Source organism: Anolis sagrei, chromosome 5 (genome assembly GCF_037176765.1).
Source record: "Anolis sagrei isolate rAnoSag1 chromosome 5, rAnoSag1.mat, whole genome shotgun sequence".
Classification (NCBI taxonomy): Eukaryota; Metazoa; Chordata; class Lepidosauria; order Squamata; family Dactyloidae; genus Anolis; species Anolis sagrei.
The window spans coordinates 82,954,965-82,977,807 of NC_090025.1; the positions used below are offsets into that span (position 1 = coordinate 82,954,965).

General features: G+C 39.3%; 1 protein-coding gene across 1 annotated transcript in view; it reads left to right on the top strand.

Annotated features, from left to right (window-relative positions):
- SLC26A4 (solute carrier family 26 member 4) overlaps positions 1–21,079 on the top strand; it is a 38,186-nt gene extending 17,107 nt beyond the window's left edge. Inside the window, exons 9-20 of the mRNA XM_060778382.2 lie at positions 1,193–1,306; positions 4,632–4,709; positions 6,475–6,570; positions 7,103–7,209; positions 9,532–9,601; positions 11,524–11,616; positions 13,239–13,334; positions 14,292–14,522; positions 15,696–15,750; positions 16,104–16,249; positions 18,432–18,512; positions 20,800–21,079. Coding sequence (XP_060634365.2) covers positions 1,193–1,306; positions 4,632–4,709; positions 6,475–6,570; positions 7,103–7,209; positions 9,532–9,601; positions 11,524–11,616; positions 13,239–13,334; positions 14,292–14,522; positions 15,696–15,750; positions 16,104–16,249; positions 18,432–18,512; positions 20,800–20,823 — 1,191 coding nt within the window. The 3' untranslated portion in view covers positions 20,824–21,079. The remainder of the gene's footprint in view (positions 1–1,192; positions 1,307–4,631; positions 4,710–6,474; positions 6,571–7,102; positions 7,210–9,531; positions 9,602–11,523; positions 11,617–13,238; positions 13,335–14,291; positions 14,523–15,695; positions 15,751–16,103; positions 16,250–18,431; positions 18,513–20,799) is intronic.
- Positions 21,080–22,843: the final 1,764 nt, after the last annotated feature.

Sequence of the window (22,843 nt, forward strand, 5' to 3'; positions counted from 1 at the left end):
ATGCCCAGTTTGGAACACATCTCACCACGCTAAAACAGTGGATGTGGCTCTTAATGAGACGTGCCGCATTACCACAGGGTGTCTGCACCCTACACCACTGGAGAAACTACACTGTCTAGCCGGTATTGCACCACCTGACATCCGCCAGGAAGTAGCAGCCAGTAGTGAAAGGACCAAGGCAGTGACATCTCCAGCTCATCCCCTGTTTGGGTATCAGCCAGCACGTCAACAAATTAAATCAAGAAATAGTTTTCTAAGATCTACAGAGACCCTTGCTGGAACACCGCAGCAAGCGAGAGTCCAAAAGTGGCAGGCTCAAACCCAGAACCTCAATCAATGGCTGATACCAAATGAGAGACTCCCCCCGGGCACACAGAAAGCTAGGCGACTTGGAAGGCGCTGAACAGACTGCACTCTGGCACCACGAGATGCAGAGCCAACCTTCAGAAATGGGGCTACAAAGTGGAATCCACGCCATGCGAGTGTGGAGAAGAGCAAACCACAGACCACCTGCTGCAATGCAACCTGAGCCCTGCCACATGCACAATGGAGGACCTTCTTGCGGCAACACCAGAAGCCCTCCAAGTGGCCAGATACTGGTCAAAGGACATCTAATCAACTACCAAGCTTACAAACTCTGTGTTTTTGTATGTATGTTTGTTTGTTTGTTCTGTTAAAAAATGTAATACAACTGTGTTGTAGGTTTTTCTGGGCTATATGGCCATGTTCTAGAGGCATTTTCTCCTGACGTTTTGCCTGCATCTATGGAGAGCATCCTCAGAGGTAGTGAGTTCTGTTGGAAGTAGGAAAATGGCTCTAGAACATGGCCATATAGCCCTGAAAAACCTACAACAACCCAGTGATTCCAGCCATGAAATCCTTCGACAATACATTGTAATACAACTGTTCGGTTGCCTGACAAGATAAATAAATAAAGGGAGTAATCGTTTTAATCTCAAGATTCCACAGCATTGAGTTATGGTAGCTAAAGTGGTATCAAACTGCATTAATTCTACAGTGTAGATTAAGCACACAATGGAACTGCACAAATTTCTAACTACTGTTGTTTATGATTGTGATGATGGAAAGACAATTAAAATAAACCGATGCTGCTTAAAGAAGAAGCAATGAATGAGTGACGCTGCAAAGAAAAGAAGAAAATCTTTAATCATTTGGTTTTCTAATCTTCTAGGAGTTTATTGCCTTTGGGATCTGTAATATTTTTTCTGGAGCTTTTTCATGTTTCGCTGCAACCACTGCTCTGTCTCGCACAGCAGTCCAGGAAAGCACTGGTGGAAAAACCCAGGTAACTCGTTTAGCTGCCAATTAATATTAAAAGATCACTCACAGTATTTCTGTGTCTGCAAGAACCTATATGCCTTGATATTGAATCGAGCGATGTTGAGGGAGTGATGTGAAAGTGAGACCTCAAATCAATTATTTATCCAAACTAGAACAAAGCTGTTCAGTCAATGGAATTTAGATATGCCTCGACTTGGCAGGTTCCTATTGATTCACTGGATCTACTCCATGCCCTCTAACATTTCATAGGTGAAAGCTGGGACACATCTGGTCCTGCTACATCAGAGTGTAATGAAAAGGATGTGACCAAGCGATAAGAGACAAATGTTCCTAATGAGGGAGAATGCACAAAACTACTGTTCTAAGTAGACTGAACCTGAAATTTAGATACTTTGGCTTTGAAAGAACAGGACTCTGCTTCCTCCTATTGAATCCCGTTTGCTGAATCAATTCAGTACAAACTATGTGAGCACTGAAATAAACTGAAGACAAAGATAAAAGTGGAAGGAGGAGAGAGATGCTGGGCCCCTTCTACACCACCATATAAAATCCAGATTATCTCCTTTAACTGGATTATATGGCAGTGAATACTCATATAATCCAGTTTAAAGCAGATAATGTGGATTGTCTGCTTTCAAAATATGGGGCCTGGGACATTTTAATAGCCACTAAGTCCCCATCTACACTGTCATATAAAATCCAGATTATCTGCTTTGAACTGGATTATATGGCAGTGAAGACTCATATAATCCAGTTTAAAGCGGATAATGTGGATTGTCTGCTTTCAAAATATGGATTATATGGCAGTGTAGAAGGGGCCTGGGACATTTTAATAACCACTAAGTCAGGCATGTAGCCGGGGGGCGGGGGGGGCTCGGGGGGCTTCAGCCCCCCCCGAAATTCTCATGATGGTTCGCGAAAAGGCCTTACTGGTGCATTATTTAAACTGTTATGTTTATTCATATCATGATCTGATCACCATACTCAATATATCCCATATGCATGGGGGTATTGGGGTAATGATACAAAAGGTTTGCTAGGCTAGACCCTCTTTCACTCAGACTCAGCCCCCCCCCAAACTCAGCCCCCCCGAACCCCCCCCCTGAAAAAAATTCAGCCCCCCCCCCCCCCCGAAACGAAATCCTGGCTACGGGCCTGCACTAAGTCCCCATCTACACTGTCATATAAAATCCAGATTATCTGCTTTGAAGTGGATTATATAGCAGTGAATACTCATATACTCCAGTTTAAAGCAGATAATGTGGATTGTCTGCTTTCATAATCTGGATTATATGGCAGTGTAGAAGGGGCCTGGGACATTTTAATGGCCACTAAGTCCCCGTCTACACTGTCATATAAAATCCAGATTATCTACTTTGAATTGGATTATATGAGTCTACACTGCCAAGTATTTACTGTATATACTTGAGTATAAGCCTAGTTTTTCAGTCCTTTTTTTAGGCTGAAAAAGTCTCCCCTGGCTTATACTCGAGTCAATGTTACTTATTATTTTACTTTGTTGTTGTTATTATTATTATTATTACATTTATTATTTTATTATTGTTGTTATTATTACATTTATTATTTTACTCTATTATTATTATTATTATTATTATTATTATTTTACTCTATTTATTTTTATTGGAGGACATGTAAGCATATTTACATTGAAGAAGAATATTTACATTTACATTAGAATAATGGTTTAATCAGAGTTGGACAGTCTTATGTATAGTTACTGTTGTATTGCTAATTTTGATTTGATTTGTTTTTGCTTTTTAATTTGCTTGTTTATTGTTTGTTATGTTTTCTATTGTATTGTGTTTATGGCTTCGGCCTGTGTAAGCCGCATCGAGTCCTCCGGGAGATGCTCGCGGGGTACAAATAAAGTTAATAATAATAATAATTATTATTATTATTTTGAATTACAGTTTTATGTAAATATTCAAAAACATTTAACCTACTAATGCCTAAATTAATATAATTTTATTGGTATCTATTTTTATTTTGAAATTTACTAGTAGCTGCTGCATTTATCACTCTCGGCTTATACTTGAGTCAATACATTTTCCCAGTTTTTTGTGGTAAAATTAGGTGCCTTGGCTTATATTTGGGTTAGCTTATACGGTATATATACGAGTATATATGGTAGATTTATTTTCCCCAAATCTTATCCCGAGGATTGTTTGGATTTTTTAAACTCTTTTTTGGTGTCTAATCTCTGATTTTTCAAGATTTGTTACAAGATTACAAGACCTGATGTTTCAATTTTAAAAAAAATATTTACTACTTCCCTTATGGATTCTCCAGGTTTCACTAATAGTATCATGCCATCATCTGCGTATAAATTAACTTTGATTTCTTCCTTGCCTAATTTAAATCCTTTTATTCTTTTTTCCTTTCTAATTAAATTAGCTGAAGGTTCGATTGCCATGGCAAATAAACTAGGGAAGACAGGACAACCTTGGTTTTTTTAAAACATCAAAAACGTCTTTAATCATATTTCTTATTATTTTTAAATTTCCATTACAACTTATAGTACATATAACTCTATCACGCACCTTTTATTCACTTTCCCTCATTAAACACATACTCAATAAATTTTCCCCATTTGTTTCCATATTCCCTTTTTAATTTTAATATTACAAGTTAACTTATCATTCATCGCTATATTCCATATTTCCCTATACAATTCTTCCAATTGAATTTCTTTTTTTTTCTTTCCAGTTTTTTGCTATTAACAATTTAGCTGCTGTTATCAAATTAGAAATCAATTCTTTCTCCTCTTGTAAGGGAATGATAGTATCATGTATAATAATGCTAATTTTGGTGTAATCTCAATCTCTGTTTTTATTATTGCACTTTTTTCTTTAAATACACTTTCCCAAAATTTTTGTATAATTTTACATGACCACCACATATGAAGGTAAGTCCCTATTTCCTGACAGCCTCTCCAGCACTGATTTGAGTATTTTTTTTATCAATCTGATTTAATTTAATGGGAGTTAGATACCACCTCCATATTGTTTTGTAGTAATTTTCCTTAATTCTTATAAGGATACATGAAACAGGGTGTTTTCTTTACCAGCACCAAAAATACGGAGGACTTCCCAAGGTTTCCATCTTTGTTGTGTTTTCAAATAGAATTAAAAAGCACATAAATCAAAAAAGGTCCAATTCAAATATCCACATGTTTTTATTACCACTGTGCCACTTGAGTATTATAATTATTGTTTATGAGATTGTCCTTGCGTTATTTTTAAAAGCAGCAATCTGCAGTAAAAGTTTTAAACTAATTTTCTGTATTATCCAACACCTCTCCCATTCAGGTTGCTGGAATAATCTCAGCTGCAATTGTACTTATTGCAATCGTTGCTTTAGGAAAATTGCTGGAACCTTTGCAAAAGGTATTATTATTGTTGTTGTTGTCATAATTATTAAACATCTTTGTGGTTGCATGTTTAGATCTGCCATTTATAAAGTAAAAACTATTTTCTCTTCTTGGCTCTCTTCCTCTCTTACAGTTTGAAGCATGAATTTTAAAGTTGTATCTGGTGTTTAATCTCTGTTCTATATATTTTAATATGTATTTTTATAGAAATACATTTTAATATGTGTGTTTACAGAATTTTACAATGTTTATGTGTTTTAATTATGCTGTAACGTGCCTCGAGCCATGAGGAGAGGCAGGCACAAATTATTATTATTATTATTATTATTATTATTATTATTATTATTTGAAACACAATAAGATGTGTCCACAGCAGACACTCTGCTGATTGTTGAATTGGATCACACATTGGACACTTCCCAAGTGTTTAGGACTGTGTGATGTATCAGCGAATGATGCATGCAGATCCCAGTAAGGTGGCCTTTTGCAGCTGGCAGATGGTAGTTTTGTCAGCGCTGATTATGTTTAGGTGCAGGCCAAGGCCTTTAGGCACTGTACTCAGTGTGCCGATCACCACTGGGGCCACCTTTACTGGCTTGTGCCAGAGTCTTTGCAGTTCGATTGTACTGGTACAGCTGTACCAGAAGCTCCCACTTTATTTGCCTTGTATTAAGTGTTTGCTTGCAGCCCAAGGCTTGGGATTCTGCAGAAGGGTGGCTTCCTGTTAAAGTTTGCAGTTATAGGGCAGGCCCCCTGTCCATCATCGTTAAGTTTGGTTCCGCCCCCTGTTCAGGACAATTGAGAAGGGAAGGGAGCCATTTTCAGTCAGTCTCAGCAAGGAAAGTCAATGTACAGAACGTATACAGACTTCTCCTGTACAAAGGCTTCAACCCTTAAGACTTCCAGGGGGAGAACAGTCTTAAAAACAAAAGGATTCCCAAAGATTCCCAGGGAAACAGCCCTAAAGCTCTGAGGAATTTCGGCGGGAAAAGCAGCTTTGAATATCTAAGAACTCCAGCTGAAGTGACTACAGGCCTACTGGTAGGTCCATTTGGTGCTTTGAGACGCAGTTCAACCCAGTAGTGGTGCCCACATCAGTTAGGTTTAGGTTCACAGTCAGCCTGGGAGAAGTTTGGAAAGGGATTTTCCTTTAGAGTAAAAGTAACAGTTAGAAGCCACCAGTTGCACAAAGGCCTGGAAGCATTTGTTTAACCTTTTGAAGACAAAGGAAGTCTCTGTTGATTGTTCACCAATAAAAGACTTTGTTATATTTCACAAACACTCTAAAGACTGTTTATGGTGAAAATCCTTACGAATTTCTCTTTGGGCCCCCTGGCTTCCCGCTGGGCTAAAGTTACATGTCCTGTTTTAAAAGCAATTTATATCAAGCCCAGTGTGCGACAGAACATCAATCTTTAAATCCTCATATTGTGTCAGCTTTTCCAGTTGTTTCCCTTCAGTCCTGCTGTCACCTGGGATTTCAACATCGACAGTACATACTTTGTTTTTTAACATGATCATGAGGTCAGGAGTATTGTGCTCCAAAATGCTGTCTGTCTGAATTCGGATGTCCCAGAGTAGTTTCGCATGTTCATTTTCCGTAACCTTTTCAGGCTTGTGATACCTACTACTACTACTACTACTACTGGTACTTCTTCTACTACTACTACTACTACTACTTCTACTTCTACATCTTGTTATACAACGTGATATACCAATGTGCTTCCTTTGCAGTTATTTTCTTGGAACAATGCAGTTAATGCTTCTTTCTCTGTTTACAGTCTGTATTGGCAGCTGTGGTCATTGCCAACTTGAAAGGGATGTTCATGCAAATAGGTGACGTCCCCCGATTGTGGAGGCAAAGTAAAGCGGATGCTGTGAGTCCTTAATTTTTTTCCAATAAATCTGTGTAATGTTGGTGATATTTTGAATTAAGATCAGCCCTATCACCTGCCTTTCATTTCAATTAATAAATAATTGAGACCTCAAGTAACTGGTGGTGCTGGGGGGGGGGGGGGGAGAGGGGAGTGTTGTACTGAGCAAGCACCTACAAGGCTAGGTTTATTGACCACTGAAGATCCAAGCAATAGAGATGCACCCCCAATGTATGTGTATATGAATGTGTGCATTTAATGTTTGCTGTATATATGCTGTGCTCCACCCTGAGTCCCCTTCGGGGTGAGAAGCGCGGAATATAAATGTGTTAAATAAATAAGGCAAAAAGAGTTCTGCTTTGTCAAGTCACACATAAAATACCATAATGATCATAATAATAAAACAATCTCTATTGATTCCCACTAGCAAAGCAAAACATGTCAGACATCAGTTTATCATTTCAGTGAAAACAGGGCCATGTTCTGCAAGGTGCACCATCAGCTTCTCTCTCTTTTTTTGTTAACAATTTTCCAGATGATCTGGGTTTTCACCTGTATAGCATCCATTATCCTTGGACTGGATTTGGGATTACTTGCTGGATTAGTATTTGCGCTGCTGACTGTTGTGCTGAGAGTTCAGTTGTAAGTATCACAAACGCAAGGGAGTTTTACCACCTTGACAGCTCTGTCAAATAAATTAATACAATTTCTGAATTCACTCAAGATTTGGGGGTACTTATATTATACTCATAATGGAATTAGACCCATTATAAATTGGAGTTCAACAATCCAACCACTAAAGCAGAGCTTACCAACCATGTATTGCCACCATTGGCGTGTCAGCTACAATGTGTGGGTGCATCACAAACATAATGAGAAACCTCTAAATCAATATATTGTTGAAAGCTTTCATGGCCACAATCACTGGGTTGTTGTAGGTTTTTCGGGCTATATGGCCATGTTCTAGAAGCATTCTCTCCTGAAGTTTTGCCTGGATCTTTGGCAGCAGGCCTGTAGCCAGGATTTCGATTCGGGGGGGGGGGGGGGGCTGAGTTTTTTCAGGGGGGTTTCGGGGGGGGGGCTGAGTTTTGAGGGGGCTGAGCCTGAGAGAAAGAGGGTCTACCCTAGCAAACCTTTTGTATCATTACCCCAATACCCCCATGCATATGGGATATATTGAGTATGGTGATCAGATCATGATATGAATAAACATAACAGTTTAAATAATGCACCAGTAAGGCCTTTTCACGAACCACCATGAGAATTTCTTTGGGGGGGCTGAAGCCCCTCAAGCCCCCCCCCCCCCCCGGCTACATGCCTGTATGGCAGGCATCTTCAGAGGTTGTGATGCAGGCAAACACCAGGAGAGAATGCTTCTAGAACAGGGATCCTCAAACTAAGGCCCGGGGGCCGGATACGGCCCTCCAAGGTCATTTACCCGGCCCTTGCTCAGGGTCATCCTAAGTCTGAAACAACTTGAAAGCACACAACAACAACAACAACAACAACAATCCAACAACAACAATCCTATCTCATCAGTCAAAAGCAGGCCCACACATTTTGAGGGACTGTGACCTGGCCCTCTATTTAAAAAGTCTGAGGACCCCTGTTCCAGAACATGGCCATATAGCCTGATAAACCTACAACAACCCAACCTCTGAATATATGTGAAATAAGCCATGAATCATATATTTGAAAAATATAAATTAACAGTTTTCTTGAGATATGTTGTGTTTGCATACATTTCATTATTATCATTGGGGGGTTCCACGAAGGACTTCAACCTGGGTGCAGTTGGGTTCCTTTAACTCAGTTGGGCCTGGGTTGAAGCCCACAAACCTCCTCCGCAACATCCACGCTTTTCTCAGGGGAGGGGGGTGTCCAGATACCATGCTGGACTTTCTGGCAAGGCACCCGGACATAAAACAAAAAAACCCAGAAAAGCTATTAAAAGAAAATAACTTACACAACCAGCATTCCCCCTTTTCCAGAGTTCTCCTGGTGTGTAGAAATGGAGAAGGGGGAACAGGTGCAATTTTCCTCCTCCTTCCCTTCTCCTGGTGCGTGATTACTACGCACCAGGAGAGTTCCAGAGAAGAGGGAATGGTGGCTAGGAAAGTTATTTTCTTTTTAAAAGGTTTTTCTGGAGGGAGGGGTCGGCGTGGGTGTCTTGGGTTTGTTGGGCCCCAAGAGCCCAAGAAATCAGAGTCAGCTGTGTGGATGGCACTGGAAGTCACATAATGCGACCCCCAGGCCTAATCCACACAGCGCCCGCAGCTGGAAAGACCCGGGTCTTCTGAAAGACCCAGGTCTTTCCAGCTGTCACATTACTTCGTCACAAAGCAGAGTTTTCCTGCTTTACGTCAAAGGAATTCAATTTTACCTGAGGTGTCATTTTCCAATGTTATAAAGTGTTTAATTCATTTGTTTGAAGATTTAAGCCCAAATAAAGAACTTTGTTGAACTTATTTTGAGCCTCAATAGAACTTTGTGTTGGGAAATCTAAGGGGCCCTTCAGCTGAGGCACCCCGGCGTCCCATTGGGCATACAGAAGGCGCATCCTGTAAACAGACATTATTTCAGGCCCAGCGTGCGACAGCAGATAATATGTATAAGTTATATCAGAACTAAAGAAGACAAATATTAATCTTTAACTCTGGAGTGTTTCAAGCATCCTTTCTCATGGCTGGCCACAAGATAAGAGGATGTCATGGACCACAAAGCATAATCAGACAGAATAGTAGTCCTCCATAAACCAAGTTGAAGAACCATTCTACTAGGGAATTAATCGCTTGACAATTAGCACAAAAGAACCAATTAGTCTTCCCTGTTCTTTATTATCTGGTTCACAGGTCATGAGATTAATCACAGCTCAGTTAACACTGGCTGGCAACTAATTGTTCTGTATAATTTAAGTGTTGAATATGCACTTTGATCAATTCTTTTCTTTTCTTTTCTTTTCAGTCCTTCCTGGGGCAGCCTTGGCAGTATTTCTGGGACAGACCTATATAAAAACATCAAAGAATACAAAAATGTAAGACTTTACAGCAAGTTATCTCTTCACTCACATCTAAATAGTATTGCATTAAGGTTTCTTTTATGGTTGGTTGAAATTTATTTCTAGGAAAAAATTAAGTGAAGTTAAATATGACATATTGGCTAAGGTAGAATTAAGTCCAGCATGAAGTGTGCAAGGTCACAACTTATGTTGTGATTTTCTCATTTTTGATATAAGAACACGTGTATGATATAGTTGCAATTAATACATTACTATATATCTTTACTTCATCACTAAAAGCATCATGAAATAATTGCTTTTCTGAGTATCTATCATTTGACTGTTGTGGGATTTTCTTTTTAAAGAGAGGGAAATGACAATAACTGTCCTCTCTGTGTTACACATCACTCTGTCCTTGGTCTTAGAATAAGGACTTGCAGCTGGATCATTAGATTTGGTGATGGAAGCTATCAGATGATATTGTGTGCATCTCACTACCAGTTTGCCTCCCCCCCCCCCCCGCACCCCATTATTTTCCCATCCCCAGCTACTGATGGGTAAAATCCACCATTTCCACTATCTATCTTCATACAATGGGCCCCTTCTGCTTCTCTACCAGCATACTGGTGCTCACATGACATCACTGGGTGAGGTTCTCCTTCTCCCTAACTGCTCCCAAAGTGGTTGCTTTGCTTTTTAATATACAAATCTTGATTTTTTTTCAATGCTAAAACAGCATAATTGCACTAAAAAATTAAAATTAAATGAACTACAAGACAATCTGGGAATGGTACAAAAGTATGGAGAATGTGATTATGGGACCATGATGGTACCACATATTAGCAAACCAACACAGTTCTGCTCATAAAGAAAGGTGCAATATTGAAGGCACTCAACTCAGTATATATCCATTATCTACATAAATGTGAATTTTGCGGCATAGCGAGTTGGTATGATTAAGGACCTCATCACATGGATGAGGTCTAGCGTTGTGATTCGCCAGCCTCCATGTTGAATTGGGGCGGCAGCAGGGCATTCCTGGCATGCTGGCCAGAAGCTGACACTTCCCCATCACACGTGGGGAAGCGTTGCCACGTGGCCTAAGCTTGCAGTAGCCCTGTTGTTCCTAACAAAACACAGGGAGGCTACTGTATTGGTGGCACAGCATCTCAACATGTTGCTTCTTCAGTTCACTCATGGAGTCTCAGTGGAAGTCAGCCTACATCATCTTATGTACGGTGTGGGACTCCATGAGTGAACCGGGGTGGAAGTGTGCTAGGATGCTTATTTTTTCATGTGTGATTAGGTTAAAGTCTTAAGGAGAAGGTAAATGCTTAAGTATATAACTGAAACGAGAGCTTTGTGGTCATAAGGGAAGCGATCACATTAAGAAATTATTGCATATCAACCTGGGTGGTTAAAAAGAATCAAGATAGGAAGACATCTAGTTTAGCCATTCATCTATAAATAAAAATGTAATGTTCATTTGTGAGATTAACACAACTCGAAAACCACTGGGCAAATTGACACCAAATTTGGACACAATACACCTATCATGCCAACGAGTGACCATCACTCATAGAAACACTGAAAAACACAGCGGAAGAGACTTAAAAGTCAAAAGATTAAAAAAAATTACAATGCATGCACAAAACCACATATATACACATATATACACACACAAACACATATACACAGACTGGGCCACAGCAACGTGTGGCAGGGGATGGTTAGTAAAGAAATAATTGCATTTCAATCAGGGTGGTTAAAAAGAATCAAGATAGGAAGACATTCAGTTTAGCCATTCATAATAGATAGAATGACAATAACACCGGCACAATTATCTGTTTGTTTGTTTGCTTTGTTCTGTTAGAAATGTAATATAATTGACTGGTTGATCTGACACGACAAATAAATAAATGCATGCTTGTTTCAACTGAAAATTATTTTCACAACAGGTTGTTGAACCAGAAGGAGTGAAGATTCTCAGATTTTCAAGTCCTATTTTTTATGCTAACATCGATGGCTTGAGAAGCAGCCTCAAATCAACTGTGAGTAATCAGTGATATTTAAGAATATTTAAAAATTAAGACCTCACAACCCCTTGGCCTTGCCCCACTAACCATGGAGGATGACTTCCAATCCACATGGAAGCAGGCGGTAGCATCCAAAATCTCCTCGTTGGGATTTTCTCCAGATCTACTATTAGCTATGGATTACAATCAAGCCAAAGCACTTATTAAACAACGTATCACAGACACAGAGCGCCAACTAGATCTGGCCTCGGCTCCAAGCTTCCTTATCAGTGAAGACAGCAGATACCTTGCCTCCCCTATGGCATATTTAACATACCTAGAGGTTCCTATTCATCGGAGGGCTTTCACCCTGGCCCGATGCCATGCTCTCCCATCAGCTGTACTTGAAGGCCGCTACCGGAAGATCCCTTTCTCAGAGAGGCTCTGCCCCTGTGACTCGGGTCATGTAGAAACAATAGAACATGTGCTCCTTCAGTGCCCGTTCTACAGGGATATCCGTGCCAGGCTTATCTTACCTCTCATAGACAAGCACCCAGGCCATTCGGGACAATTTTATACCTCCCTGCTACTTGCAGATGCTAATTCAGCTACAACCTACAGTGTTGCGAGGTTCTGTGCAGCAGCATGCAGAGTCCGCCAGGGAATGACTAGTTCCAAAAGTCAACAGTGTGTCCGGTAATCTTCTTCCCTGAATCTGCAAACTGGTGATGGATCTGGGCATTGTATGTTTTTACCCTGTTTCCCCTTCCCTTCTGCTCCCTCACCCATATTGTGTTTTAGTAGTTATATTTATATTTTTAATGTACCAAGCATGCCAGGTTTGTATGGAAATGTGACACTTTTTCCTGTGCTGGTCAATGACCGAAATAAATATTTTGATTGGTTTGATTGAAGACCTCACAACCTCTGAGGATGCTTGCCATAGATGCAGGTGAAATGTCAGGAGAGAATGCCTCTAGAACAGGGGTCCTCAAACTTTTTAAACAGAGGGCCAGGTCACAGTCCCTCAAACTGTTGGAGGGCCAGATTATGATTTGGAAAAAGCATGAATGACTTCCTTTGCACACCGCACATATCTTATTTGTAGTGCAAAAAACACTTTAAAACAATAAATAATAAAAACGAATAACAATTTTAACAAATATAAACTTATTAGTATTTCAGTGGGAAGTGTGGGCCTGCTTTTGGCTGATTAGATAGGATTATTGTTGTTATTGGGTGCTTTCAAGTCATTTCAGACTTAGGTTGACCCTGAGTGAGGGCCAGGTAAATGACCTTGGAGGGCTGTATCCGGCCCCCGGGTCTTAGTTTAAGGACCCCTGCTCTAGAACATGGCCATATAGCCCGAAAAAATCTACAACAACCCAGAATATTTTTGGTTTACACTAACCACAATCTACAATCGTGTGCAATGTCCAGGCACAGAAGTCCGTGAAATTTGCCTGGATGGGAAATGAATGGATGGGCAATTGGCTGGGAACTCTGTATATGCATCTTTGAGTTCCAGAATGGAAGAAAGACAGGATGTAACTTTTATAATACTCTCAATCCCATTGACTATTCCCAGGGTGTTTTTCTTCTTGGCATACCTGAAAAAACAACAGTAGAATACTTTTTCTCCGTTCTTTTATTTGCAGGTCGGATTTGATGCCATGCGGGTTTATAACAAAAGGCTCAAAGCTCTGCGAAAGATACAAAAGCTGATCAAGAAGGGAAAATTAAAAGCAACAAAAGTAATGTATCAATTTCTTATTTCTACTTAGTGATTTTAAGCCCTCTTTGAGAAAGAATACTCGTTTTGGTTCAATGTATGTGCATGAGATCTATTTCCCCCCCTTCAAAATGCAGTATGTAGCCATCTACTACTAATGTTTATAGCATAAGAAAATCCAAACAGAAAGTGACAAATCAGGATTGTATCTATCTACAATTTGGTTAGCATACAATATACTAGCATTTTTCTTTGCTTCTATTAAAAGGTAGTACTTTACAAGAGAGACTGGCATTGTGGTTGCCAAAGAGATATTCTGAAAGATAACTGTTTAAAGCACACCTATTTGTGTGTGCTTCACTTTCCTTGGAAGACAAGGTAGAACAGAAGCAAGATGTCTTAGCAAGAGTTAGACAGATGAAAAAGTTGAGAGAAGGAAACTGATGTAGAAATCCATGTTAACTGTAGGGAGAGTGTAAGTATAAGACCCAGAAGATCCAGAAGAACTTGACATCCCAACCAAGGAAGTAGAAATCCAAGTGGACCGAATAACTCCTGAATAACTCTTTATGCAAACTCATAAAATTACATAACTCTAACTCCTTATGCAAACTCATAAAATTACACTCATTGCTACAATCTAGAGTGCTGTTGGTATAGTGACCCAAATTTGATACTGGCCTCTGATCCATTTTCTTCCTTCCTAATAATATTGAATATATGGAACAAACTTCTTATATGCACATATATGTATTCTTTATATGATATATGCCGGCATGCATTATTAGACAATTGAACAGTTGCCCTTAATCGCATTCCTAATCAAAGTTAGTGTGTAAAAAATTATGACATAGGTACTATCTGAAAGATTAGTTTCCCATCAACATATTGCAAACATTTTATCAACAGGAAAATTAAAAACTTCAATTCTTATCTAATAATTGACATACTTACTATGGTGTGTGTATCTTCCAATTAGAATGGCATCATCAGTGATTTTGGTACTGCTAATGAAGCTTTTGAACCTGATGAAGACCCAGAAGATCCAGAAGAATTTGACATCCCAACCAAGGAAGTAGAAATCCAAGTAGACTGGAATTCAGAACTCCCGGTCAAAGTCAATGTCCCCAAAGTGCCTTTTCATAGCTTGATTTTTGATTTTGGAGCTGTATCCTTTCTGGATGTTGTAGCGGTGAGAGTGATGAAAACGGTAAGCCAATTTCATTGTAGGCATAGTGACAAGTGACAACAAATATAGCCACCCGCATTTATGGAGTTCTGTAATTCATGCACAATGAAAGCACATATTCATTTCAATTAAAATACAGGCTTCCTTGACCTTTGGATGCCTTGATTTCTCCTTATGAACCCTCCAGGACTTTAAGATCATCTGGGGAGGCCCTGCTCTCAGTCCCACCTTCGTCACAAGTACGGCTGGCAGGAACGAGAGACAGGGCCTTCTCAGTGGTGGCCCCTCAGCTATGGGATGCTATAAAGGATTGAGGCTTTATTTGGGGAATAAAATCCCTAAAGCAGAACACCACTTGTGATTGGAATGAGGCTTCCTTCTGTGTTTTAAAAGCCCAAAACCAAAAGCTGCACTAAGCTGGAACTTTCTTCTGGCCGAAAAACCTTTTGAAAACCTTCTGGCCACCACCAACTTAAAAGCAGTGATAAGCCCTTGTCTTACTGGAAGTATCCTAGGCTAGAGTGTGTTGGATTAAGCACTCAGGCTTGCGTTTCTGAGGTAACATTAAAATATTGTTCTTCAAAATATATGCTGCCACCATAGACTCTTGTTTGCTGCAAGAAACTGTTTTTAAAACTTCACCCACAGAGGCAGACGTGAGGCAGATGTTGTGAACAACAAAACAATGATGTTTATTTAAGAGAACTGGAACAATTCAGGTATAAAGCTTAGCTGTTTCACAGTATTGACTTAAAAGGGTGTGGTTACTTTAAGCAGTTCAGACTTAGTTACACAGGAACCCTCCTTGTGCGATGCAAGGCCAGAAAGTTATTTTTGTTCTTTACAATATGTTCTGTTTACTTGATCTTTATGAAACAAATTTAATTTTTAATTTATACCATGCTTTTTCTCTCCACAAAGGGGACTCAAAGCAGCATAAATTAAAGGCATTTACATACAATGTAAAATCCACAAATATACAAACATTAAAGCAGAAATGAACATCAATGTTTACGCATATGGATTTAAATCATATGCGTAAACATATTTGGACTTTATCCTGTGTTTACATTCAGCAAAGTAGTAGTGATTTTAATAATATAATTTAGTTTTGAGAACAGGCGACTAAGAAAAAGAAAAAAAAGGATTTTGAGGTTACATTTCAAATAAACCTAATCTTTTTGTCTTTTTCAGATTCTCAAGGAGTTTGAGAGGATTGATGTAAAAGTTTATATCGCATCCCACCTAGGTAAACACACATCTACCCATAATGTAGAACAGATTGCATTGAGAACGTATGACAAAGTGCTTGATAGAGAGTGGAGTGCAAGCCAAATCCTTAAGGTGGTCATTCCTGTTATGTCCACTTTAAAAGGGATGCTGGTGCTTCCAGATGAGGCTTTATAACATACATGGGAGGTTGAGTGCTTCCGCATGAGGCTTTATAACATACATCCGATGTTGGGTGCATCCTGAAGAGGTTTTATAACATACATGGGATTATACATGGCATGTAGAAATCGTAATTTTCCAGCAAAGAAAATATATATTGCTTGTCCTATTTTTAATTTGTTGTTTTGTGACATACTTTTTCCTCTTCAGACCACATTATCAAGACACTGGAACACTGTGCCTTTTTTGATGATAATATTAAAACAGAAATATTTTTCCTGACTGTCCATGATGCCGTACTCCACATACAGAATCAGATCATGCACAGAGACATCCAGGACCCCATATTTGAAAAGGTACGGACCCAGACATAGTTTTGCTTCTATTAATTTGCCTAAAACAGCTTAAAGCCTGACTTCTAAGAAGCTCCAGAATTTTACTTGCAGAAAAAGACGTTATCCTGCCCCGCTTCCTAGTGCTTCTGATATATTAATTCCTTTAGATTTGAGGTCTCTTTGTAACAAGACTTGGCAACAGAAAAAGGGAATTGGTAAAATAGTGTTATTGCTTTTTCATTACTCTGAAGAGCAATTTGGGATCCAAGCAACAGTAATATGGATAACTAACTGCACTGTGACTCCTACCAATGATGGATCTGGGGCAAACTTGGCACACAGAACCCCCATGACCAACAGAACATATTGGAGAGATTTGACCCGATATGATGGAAGTTATAGCTCATACTGCATCTAGGGAGCACTGTGAACCCCACTGATGAATGATCTGCACCAAACTTGGCACACAGAACTCGCATCGCCAACATAATATACTGGAAAGGTTTGGGGGACTGAGCCAGCATGATGGAATTTGTAGTTCACCCCACATCTAGAGAGCCCTCTGAACTCCACTGATCACAGATCTGAACCAAATGTGACACACAGATTCCCCCTCAATGACCAACAGAACATACTGGAGGAGTTGGGAGAGTGGCCCGGCATGATGGAAGTTATAGTTCCCCCTGCATCCATACAGAACTGTGAATCCCACCGATGATAAACCTACACCAAACTTGGCACACAGAATCCCCATGATCAACAGAACACACTGAAGAGGTTTGCAGGACTGACCCAACATGGTGGAAGTTGTAGTTCACCCTGAATCTGAAGAGCACACTGAACTCCACTGATAATGGATCTGGACAAAACATGACACAAATATCCTCTCCATGACCAACAGAACATACTGGAGGGATTTAGAGACTGACCCAGCATTATAGAAGTTATAGTTCCCCTTGCATCCATAGAGAACTGTGAGTCCCACCGACGACAGACCTGCACCAAACTTGGCACACAGAACCACCATGGCCAACAGAATATATCGAAGAAGTTTGGGGGACTGACCCAGGAAGTTGTAGTTCACCCTGAATCTGTCAGAGCACACTAAACCCCATTAATGATGGATCTGGGCCACTCTTGGCACACAAACACCCCAACCCCAACCAACAGAACATGCTAGAGGGGTTTGGGGGGACTGACCCAGCATGATGAAAGTTGTAGTTTGCCATGCAACCAGAGAGCACTCTGAACCCCACTGATGAGGGATCTGGAGCAAACTTGGCACACCTGTCCAACATGTCCAACATGAAGTACTCATGGAGTTTGAGGGGGATTTACCTGGCATGATGTGAGTTGTAGTCCACCCATATCCTTATGCATTTTCTTCATGGGACCGTTCACAGAATCCAAAAACAATCACTTTTTCCTATGGATAATGTTAAAAATTATCAAATATCTAACTCGGGCATTGTTGTGTAGTATCTTATAAAAATTATAAGCTAGTATCTTATAAAAATTATAAGCTAGTATCTTATATAAAAATTATATAAAAATTATAAGCTAGTATAAAAATTATATAAAAATTATAAGCTAGTATCTTATAAAAATTACAATCCCCTCCCAAAGAACTGAACAAATGCATGGTTTTTATTTGACAAAAGCCAAATTTGGTTGAAATAACAACTTCTATGCTCTTACAGTAAGTATTCACCTAAATATTGTAGAAACTCAAAATGGTGTGCCCTGAGCATCCATGGAATCCCCACCAGGAATGAAATGTTTCGTTTCAAAGGCCTAATGAATAGTAGGATAATTAAAATCTTCTTGAAATAACTTTTGTCGCATTTTGTAGTCTGTGGCCTAAACCTAGTTGCTAGTTTTATATGCTAATATACATAGGTAAATATTTTTGTTTCAAGGAGCCTGCTATAGTTGGAACTAATGATATTAATTTATGCCGATATATCTGTATATATATTGAGAAGTATTTGAATAATATTTTAAAAATATAACAGTAGTGATGGTTTTCATTAGTTTTATTTGGATTATAATGTCTTGCTTCTTCTATAAAACACCCAATATCTATCTTTTGTATTTAAAAAATTGTAGAATTATACCTAGTTCTTTAACAATACATCAGCTACTGCAGCATAGTATACTTTCTATCTACACAATCATAATAATGCTTCACCATTTTATTCAGATCTCACTGATGCAAGAGTCAACCGAACCAATAGATTTATTGGAAACACACCAGAATGACGAGCTTGATGTTCAGGAAGAGGTATGTATGGCTTGATTTAACACAAGACACCTGCATTTTAACTTCCTTTCCCACCTCAGAAAATGTACAGGGTCAAACTTGCAAACAAAATGTTAACACTGGTTGCCTTTCCATGCTGCAAAAGTTCATTTCTCAAATACTGTACAGCTTTGCAGTGTCTTTAAAATAGCCCATACCCTTTAGGCTGGATCTGCACTACCATATAATCCACATTATCAAAGCAGATAATCCAGATTATCTGCATTGAACTGGATTATGTGAATCTATACTATCAAATAATCAAGTTCAATCTGGATTTTATATGGCAGTGTATTTTATTTATTTATTTATTTACAGCTTTTATATTCCGCCCTTCTCACCCTGCAGGGGATTCAGGGTGGATTACAGTGTACACATATATGGCAAACATTCAATGCCATTTTTGACATACAAACATATACAGACATAGACAGAGGCTATTTTTAACTTTTTCTGGCCGCTGGGGAGCTGTCGCTTTCATCATCCATCTGCGACGCTGATGAAGCACTTCCACATTCCCCGCATGCTTCCCCGCTGGAACGCTTTGCTGGAGTCTTCTTTATGGCCTCATAAATCAGTTAATTTAGCCTCCCCACACTTTAAGGTGGTACCTTATTTTCCTACTTGACAGATGCAACTGTCTTTCGGGTTGCAAAAGTCGACAACAGGCTACACATAATTGGTTGGAAACCCACTCCAACCCAGGCTGGCTTCGAACTCATGACCTTAATGCAGCTGACACTCAGCTTGCTGCGCCACAATCCCGGTGTAGATGGAGCCTTAGTGGTTGAGATGTTTCAGTAACTTCTATGAATCATCTATCAAGGCTCAAGTAATTCTAGGTTTATCAGCAAATCACAGGGTTAATAGAGATCTCTCACAACACAACAGCTCTTTTATCAAATTGGATTCCAAAGGATTGGGAGAAGTCAGAAACATTGATATTTGAATTGTGCATGTTTCTAATAAGACATACTTTTACCATAATGACGATAACAGCAACAACAATAATAATACACTTTATTTATACTCCTCTTTATCTCCCTGGATGGACTAAGAGAGGATTACAGTACACATATAAGGCAAAGTTTCAGTGCCTTTTACACAGTGACATACAGTACAGAGACAAGGTAAAGGCATTCCCCTTTTCATCTCCGGCGTCTGGAGGCAATGCTCAACTCCAGCCATGGGGAGGTGCTCTTGTTCCATTTTTTCATGCTGAGGAGCTTGTTATTATTATTAATTATTATTAACTTTATTTGTACCTTTATTTGTAACCCGCTAACATCTCCCGAAGGACTCGATGCGGCTTACATAGGCCAAAGGCCCTTAATAAAAACAATAGCATAACAAATACACATAACTCATAAAGCAAACTAAAAACATGAAAGCAATAACAAAAAACAGTAAAACAATATGCCATGATGCAATAAAACTATGGACCGGGCCAGATGTAATGGGTACAATAAAAAAGTGCTGGATATGACAGGTGAAATATGAGGATTTAGGGTAAGTGTGATGTGCAGACAATCTTAAAACTCTAATAAAGTGCATCTGGGACATGATGCAAGGAGTTTCCTATTCTGGAAAGGCACACTGGAACAGCCAAGTCTTCAAGCTCTTCCTAAAGACTGCCAGCGTTGGGGCTTGTCTGATGTCCTTGGGGAAGGTGTTCCAGAGTCAGGGGGCTACCACAGAGAAGGCCCTGTCCCTTGTCCCCACCAAGCGCAGGTGGGATCACGAGCAGGGCCTCTCCAGATGAACGAAGGGAACGTGTGGGTTCATAGATGGAGATGCGGTCACTCGGGTAGGCAGGTCCCAAACCGTTTAGGGCTTTGAAGGTGAGCACCTGCAACTTGAATTGGGCCCGGAAAATGAACGGCAGCCAATGGAGCTCCTTGAACAGGAGGGTTGACCTCTCTCTGTTGTCCATAGGGATCTCTGATTGTGTTTTGCCAGCATGTCTGCGTGGGGCGCCTTTTTATGTTCCTGCCAAGGTGGTACCTATTGATCTACTCACATTGCATGCTTTCGAACTGCTAAGTTAGCAGAAGCTAGGGCTGACAGTCAGGAGCAAACCTCGACTTGCCGCTTTGAACTGCTAACCCTCCTGTCAGCTGCTTTTCCTGCAGCTAGCAGTTTAAACTGCTGCGGTACCGCGGCCCCCATACATGTCATCATTGCAAAGACATCATTGCAAAGATTGTGAAGAATACAGTTTTCATTTCAGAAATAATTTTGTTTCTTTTTCAAACTTTACTTTTACCAGGCTATGCGAAGGCTTGCTTCATGAAGGACTGCTGAAGGATATTTACTTTCCACCAGAAGAAATAATTCTCTTATGCTACAGATGTTTCTGACACTATTTTGTCTCGTTGCATATTTTGTCTAATTAAAATTATTTGATAGCCTACACAAAATCAATATTCTGGCAAAATGGAAAGCAAGTTCACCATAACTATAGCAGAAAGAGCTTCTGGAGATGGACATGTACATAATTGCCATTATCTCCCAGTGTTACTTTCACGTATATAACCAGCAACTGCGCAAAGTGAAAGAAAGAAAAAGAAGAGAAGGATAAATGGACTTGTTATTAATGGCAAATATTATTTAGACTGTTTGTATGCTGCCAAAGACAATATGACTTTATTTTCTCAGGGTACCTCTAGGTGCTACTGCCAGAAGGGCGAAACTATTTATGACTAATAAAAATGCAATATTTTGAAAAGGAAGAAACAATATTCTTCAGTGAAAAAACAATGCAGCCAGCCCTCCATTTCCATGGATTCTGCATCCACAAAATCAACCACCCATGGTTCGAATAAATTAGTTTTAATTTCCCAGGAGGAATCCTCATTTTTCCTTTTTTTAGGCTATTGTATGTAATAGGACTTGATTATCCACAGATCTTGGTATTTACAGGGGTCCTGAGACCAAACTCCAGTGGATATTAGAGAGTCACTGTATCCCAATGCTGTGAATATAAAAATATTAATTAAGAAAATAGGCAAATTATATTAACATGGTACTGAGGTTGTAAAAATTAGTCAAGTATGGGTACGAGACTCAAATCTTGTTCACATTCCTGAGTTTCTTTCAAAATTCAAATGAAGCATGGCCAGAATTATTGAAAGGCATGTATCAAGTAAATCCACACTAAAAGACACACAGCAGCAAAACCAAAATGTATATAAATGCCATTGAGTCAACTGGTCTATTCTTGTAGGGATTAGCAATCAAATTCAGGGCTAAATATTTATGATGAAATTGGTTGGATACTGTACTATCATAAACTTGGGTATTACATCAATGTTGTCAATTTGAAATTAAAAAGTGAGATGTTTATCTGGTAAAACTGGTTTTGAGGTACACACTGCTAGTGGTGATAGAGATTAATAAAAAAAGGAGTTAAAATCCAAAGCTTTTTAACAGCACTGATGTCATGTCAGTGAATGGTTCTATGTATCAGCTGCTTGGTGTGAGCTTTCTTGGAAGGTCTGGTTTTTGTGTACTTGATGAAAAATGTCAGTCGAACTAGTGCCTTATTATAAAAAAGGATATTGTTCACATTGATGGGTGTTTTGGTTTATTCAGTAACAGAATGGATACACACAAACAGAATCAATACTGTGGTGAGGCTACACATATCAATTTTATAAAATAAAGATTTGCAAAATAAATTCTTTATCTTTCTGAGCTTTCATTTTTTCTTAAGAGCTTAATTTGGTAGGTAAAATCAAACTTGAATACAGAAAGAAATTGTATATTTGATAATAATATACAATAACAATCCAATTTAGATACTTCACTTAGGTAGAAAAAATGAAATGCAAATATACAGAATGGGAAATAACTGGTTCGACAACAGTACATGTGAAAAAGATCTTGGAGTCCTCATGGACAACAAGGTAAACATGAACCAATAATGTGATGCGGCAGCTAACAAAGCCAATGGGATTTTGGTCTGCATAAATAGGAGTATTGTGTTTAGATCAGTGGTTCTCAACCTGTGGGCCACAGCCCACTGGTGGGCCGTGAGAGCTAAAATAAGGTTCATGAGACATTTGGGGAAAATTGGCGCCAGGGCCTGCTCCTGAGATTATTTGGGGTGCTGATTCAGAAAATTGCATTGGATAGACCACATCAGCTCTAGATTATTAAATATGGTTTTCCGAGGGCAAGCAGGTGGCAACTACTGGATGGCATTTGTTCTGTATCACAAACTATAGCTGATGTGGTCTATCAAATACAATTTCCTGAATCAGCACCTCAGATAACCAAACCGAATCTTACGTTGACCAAAAACTGATTTG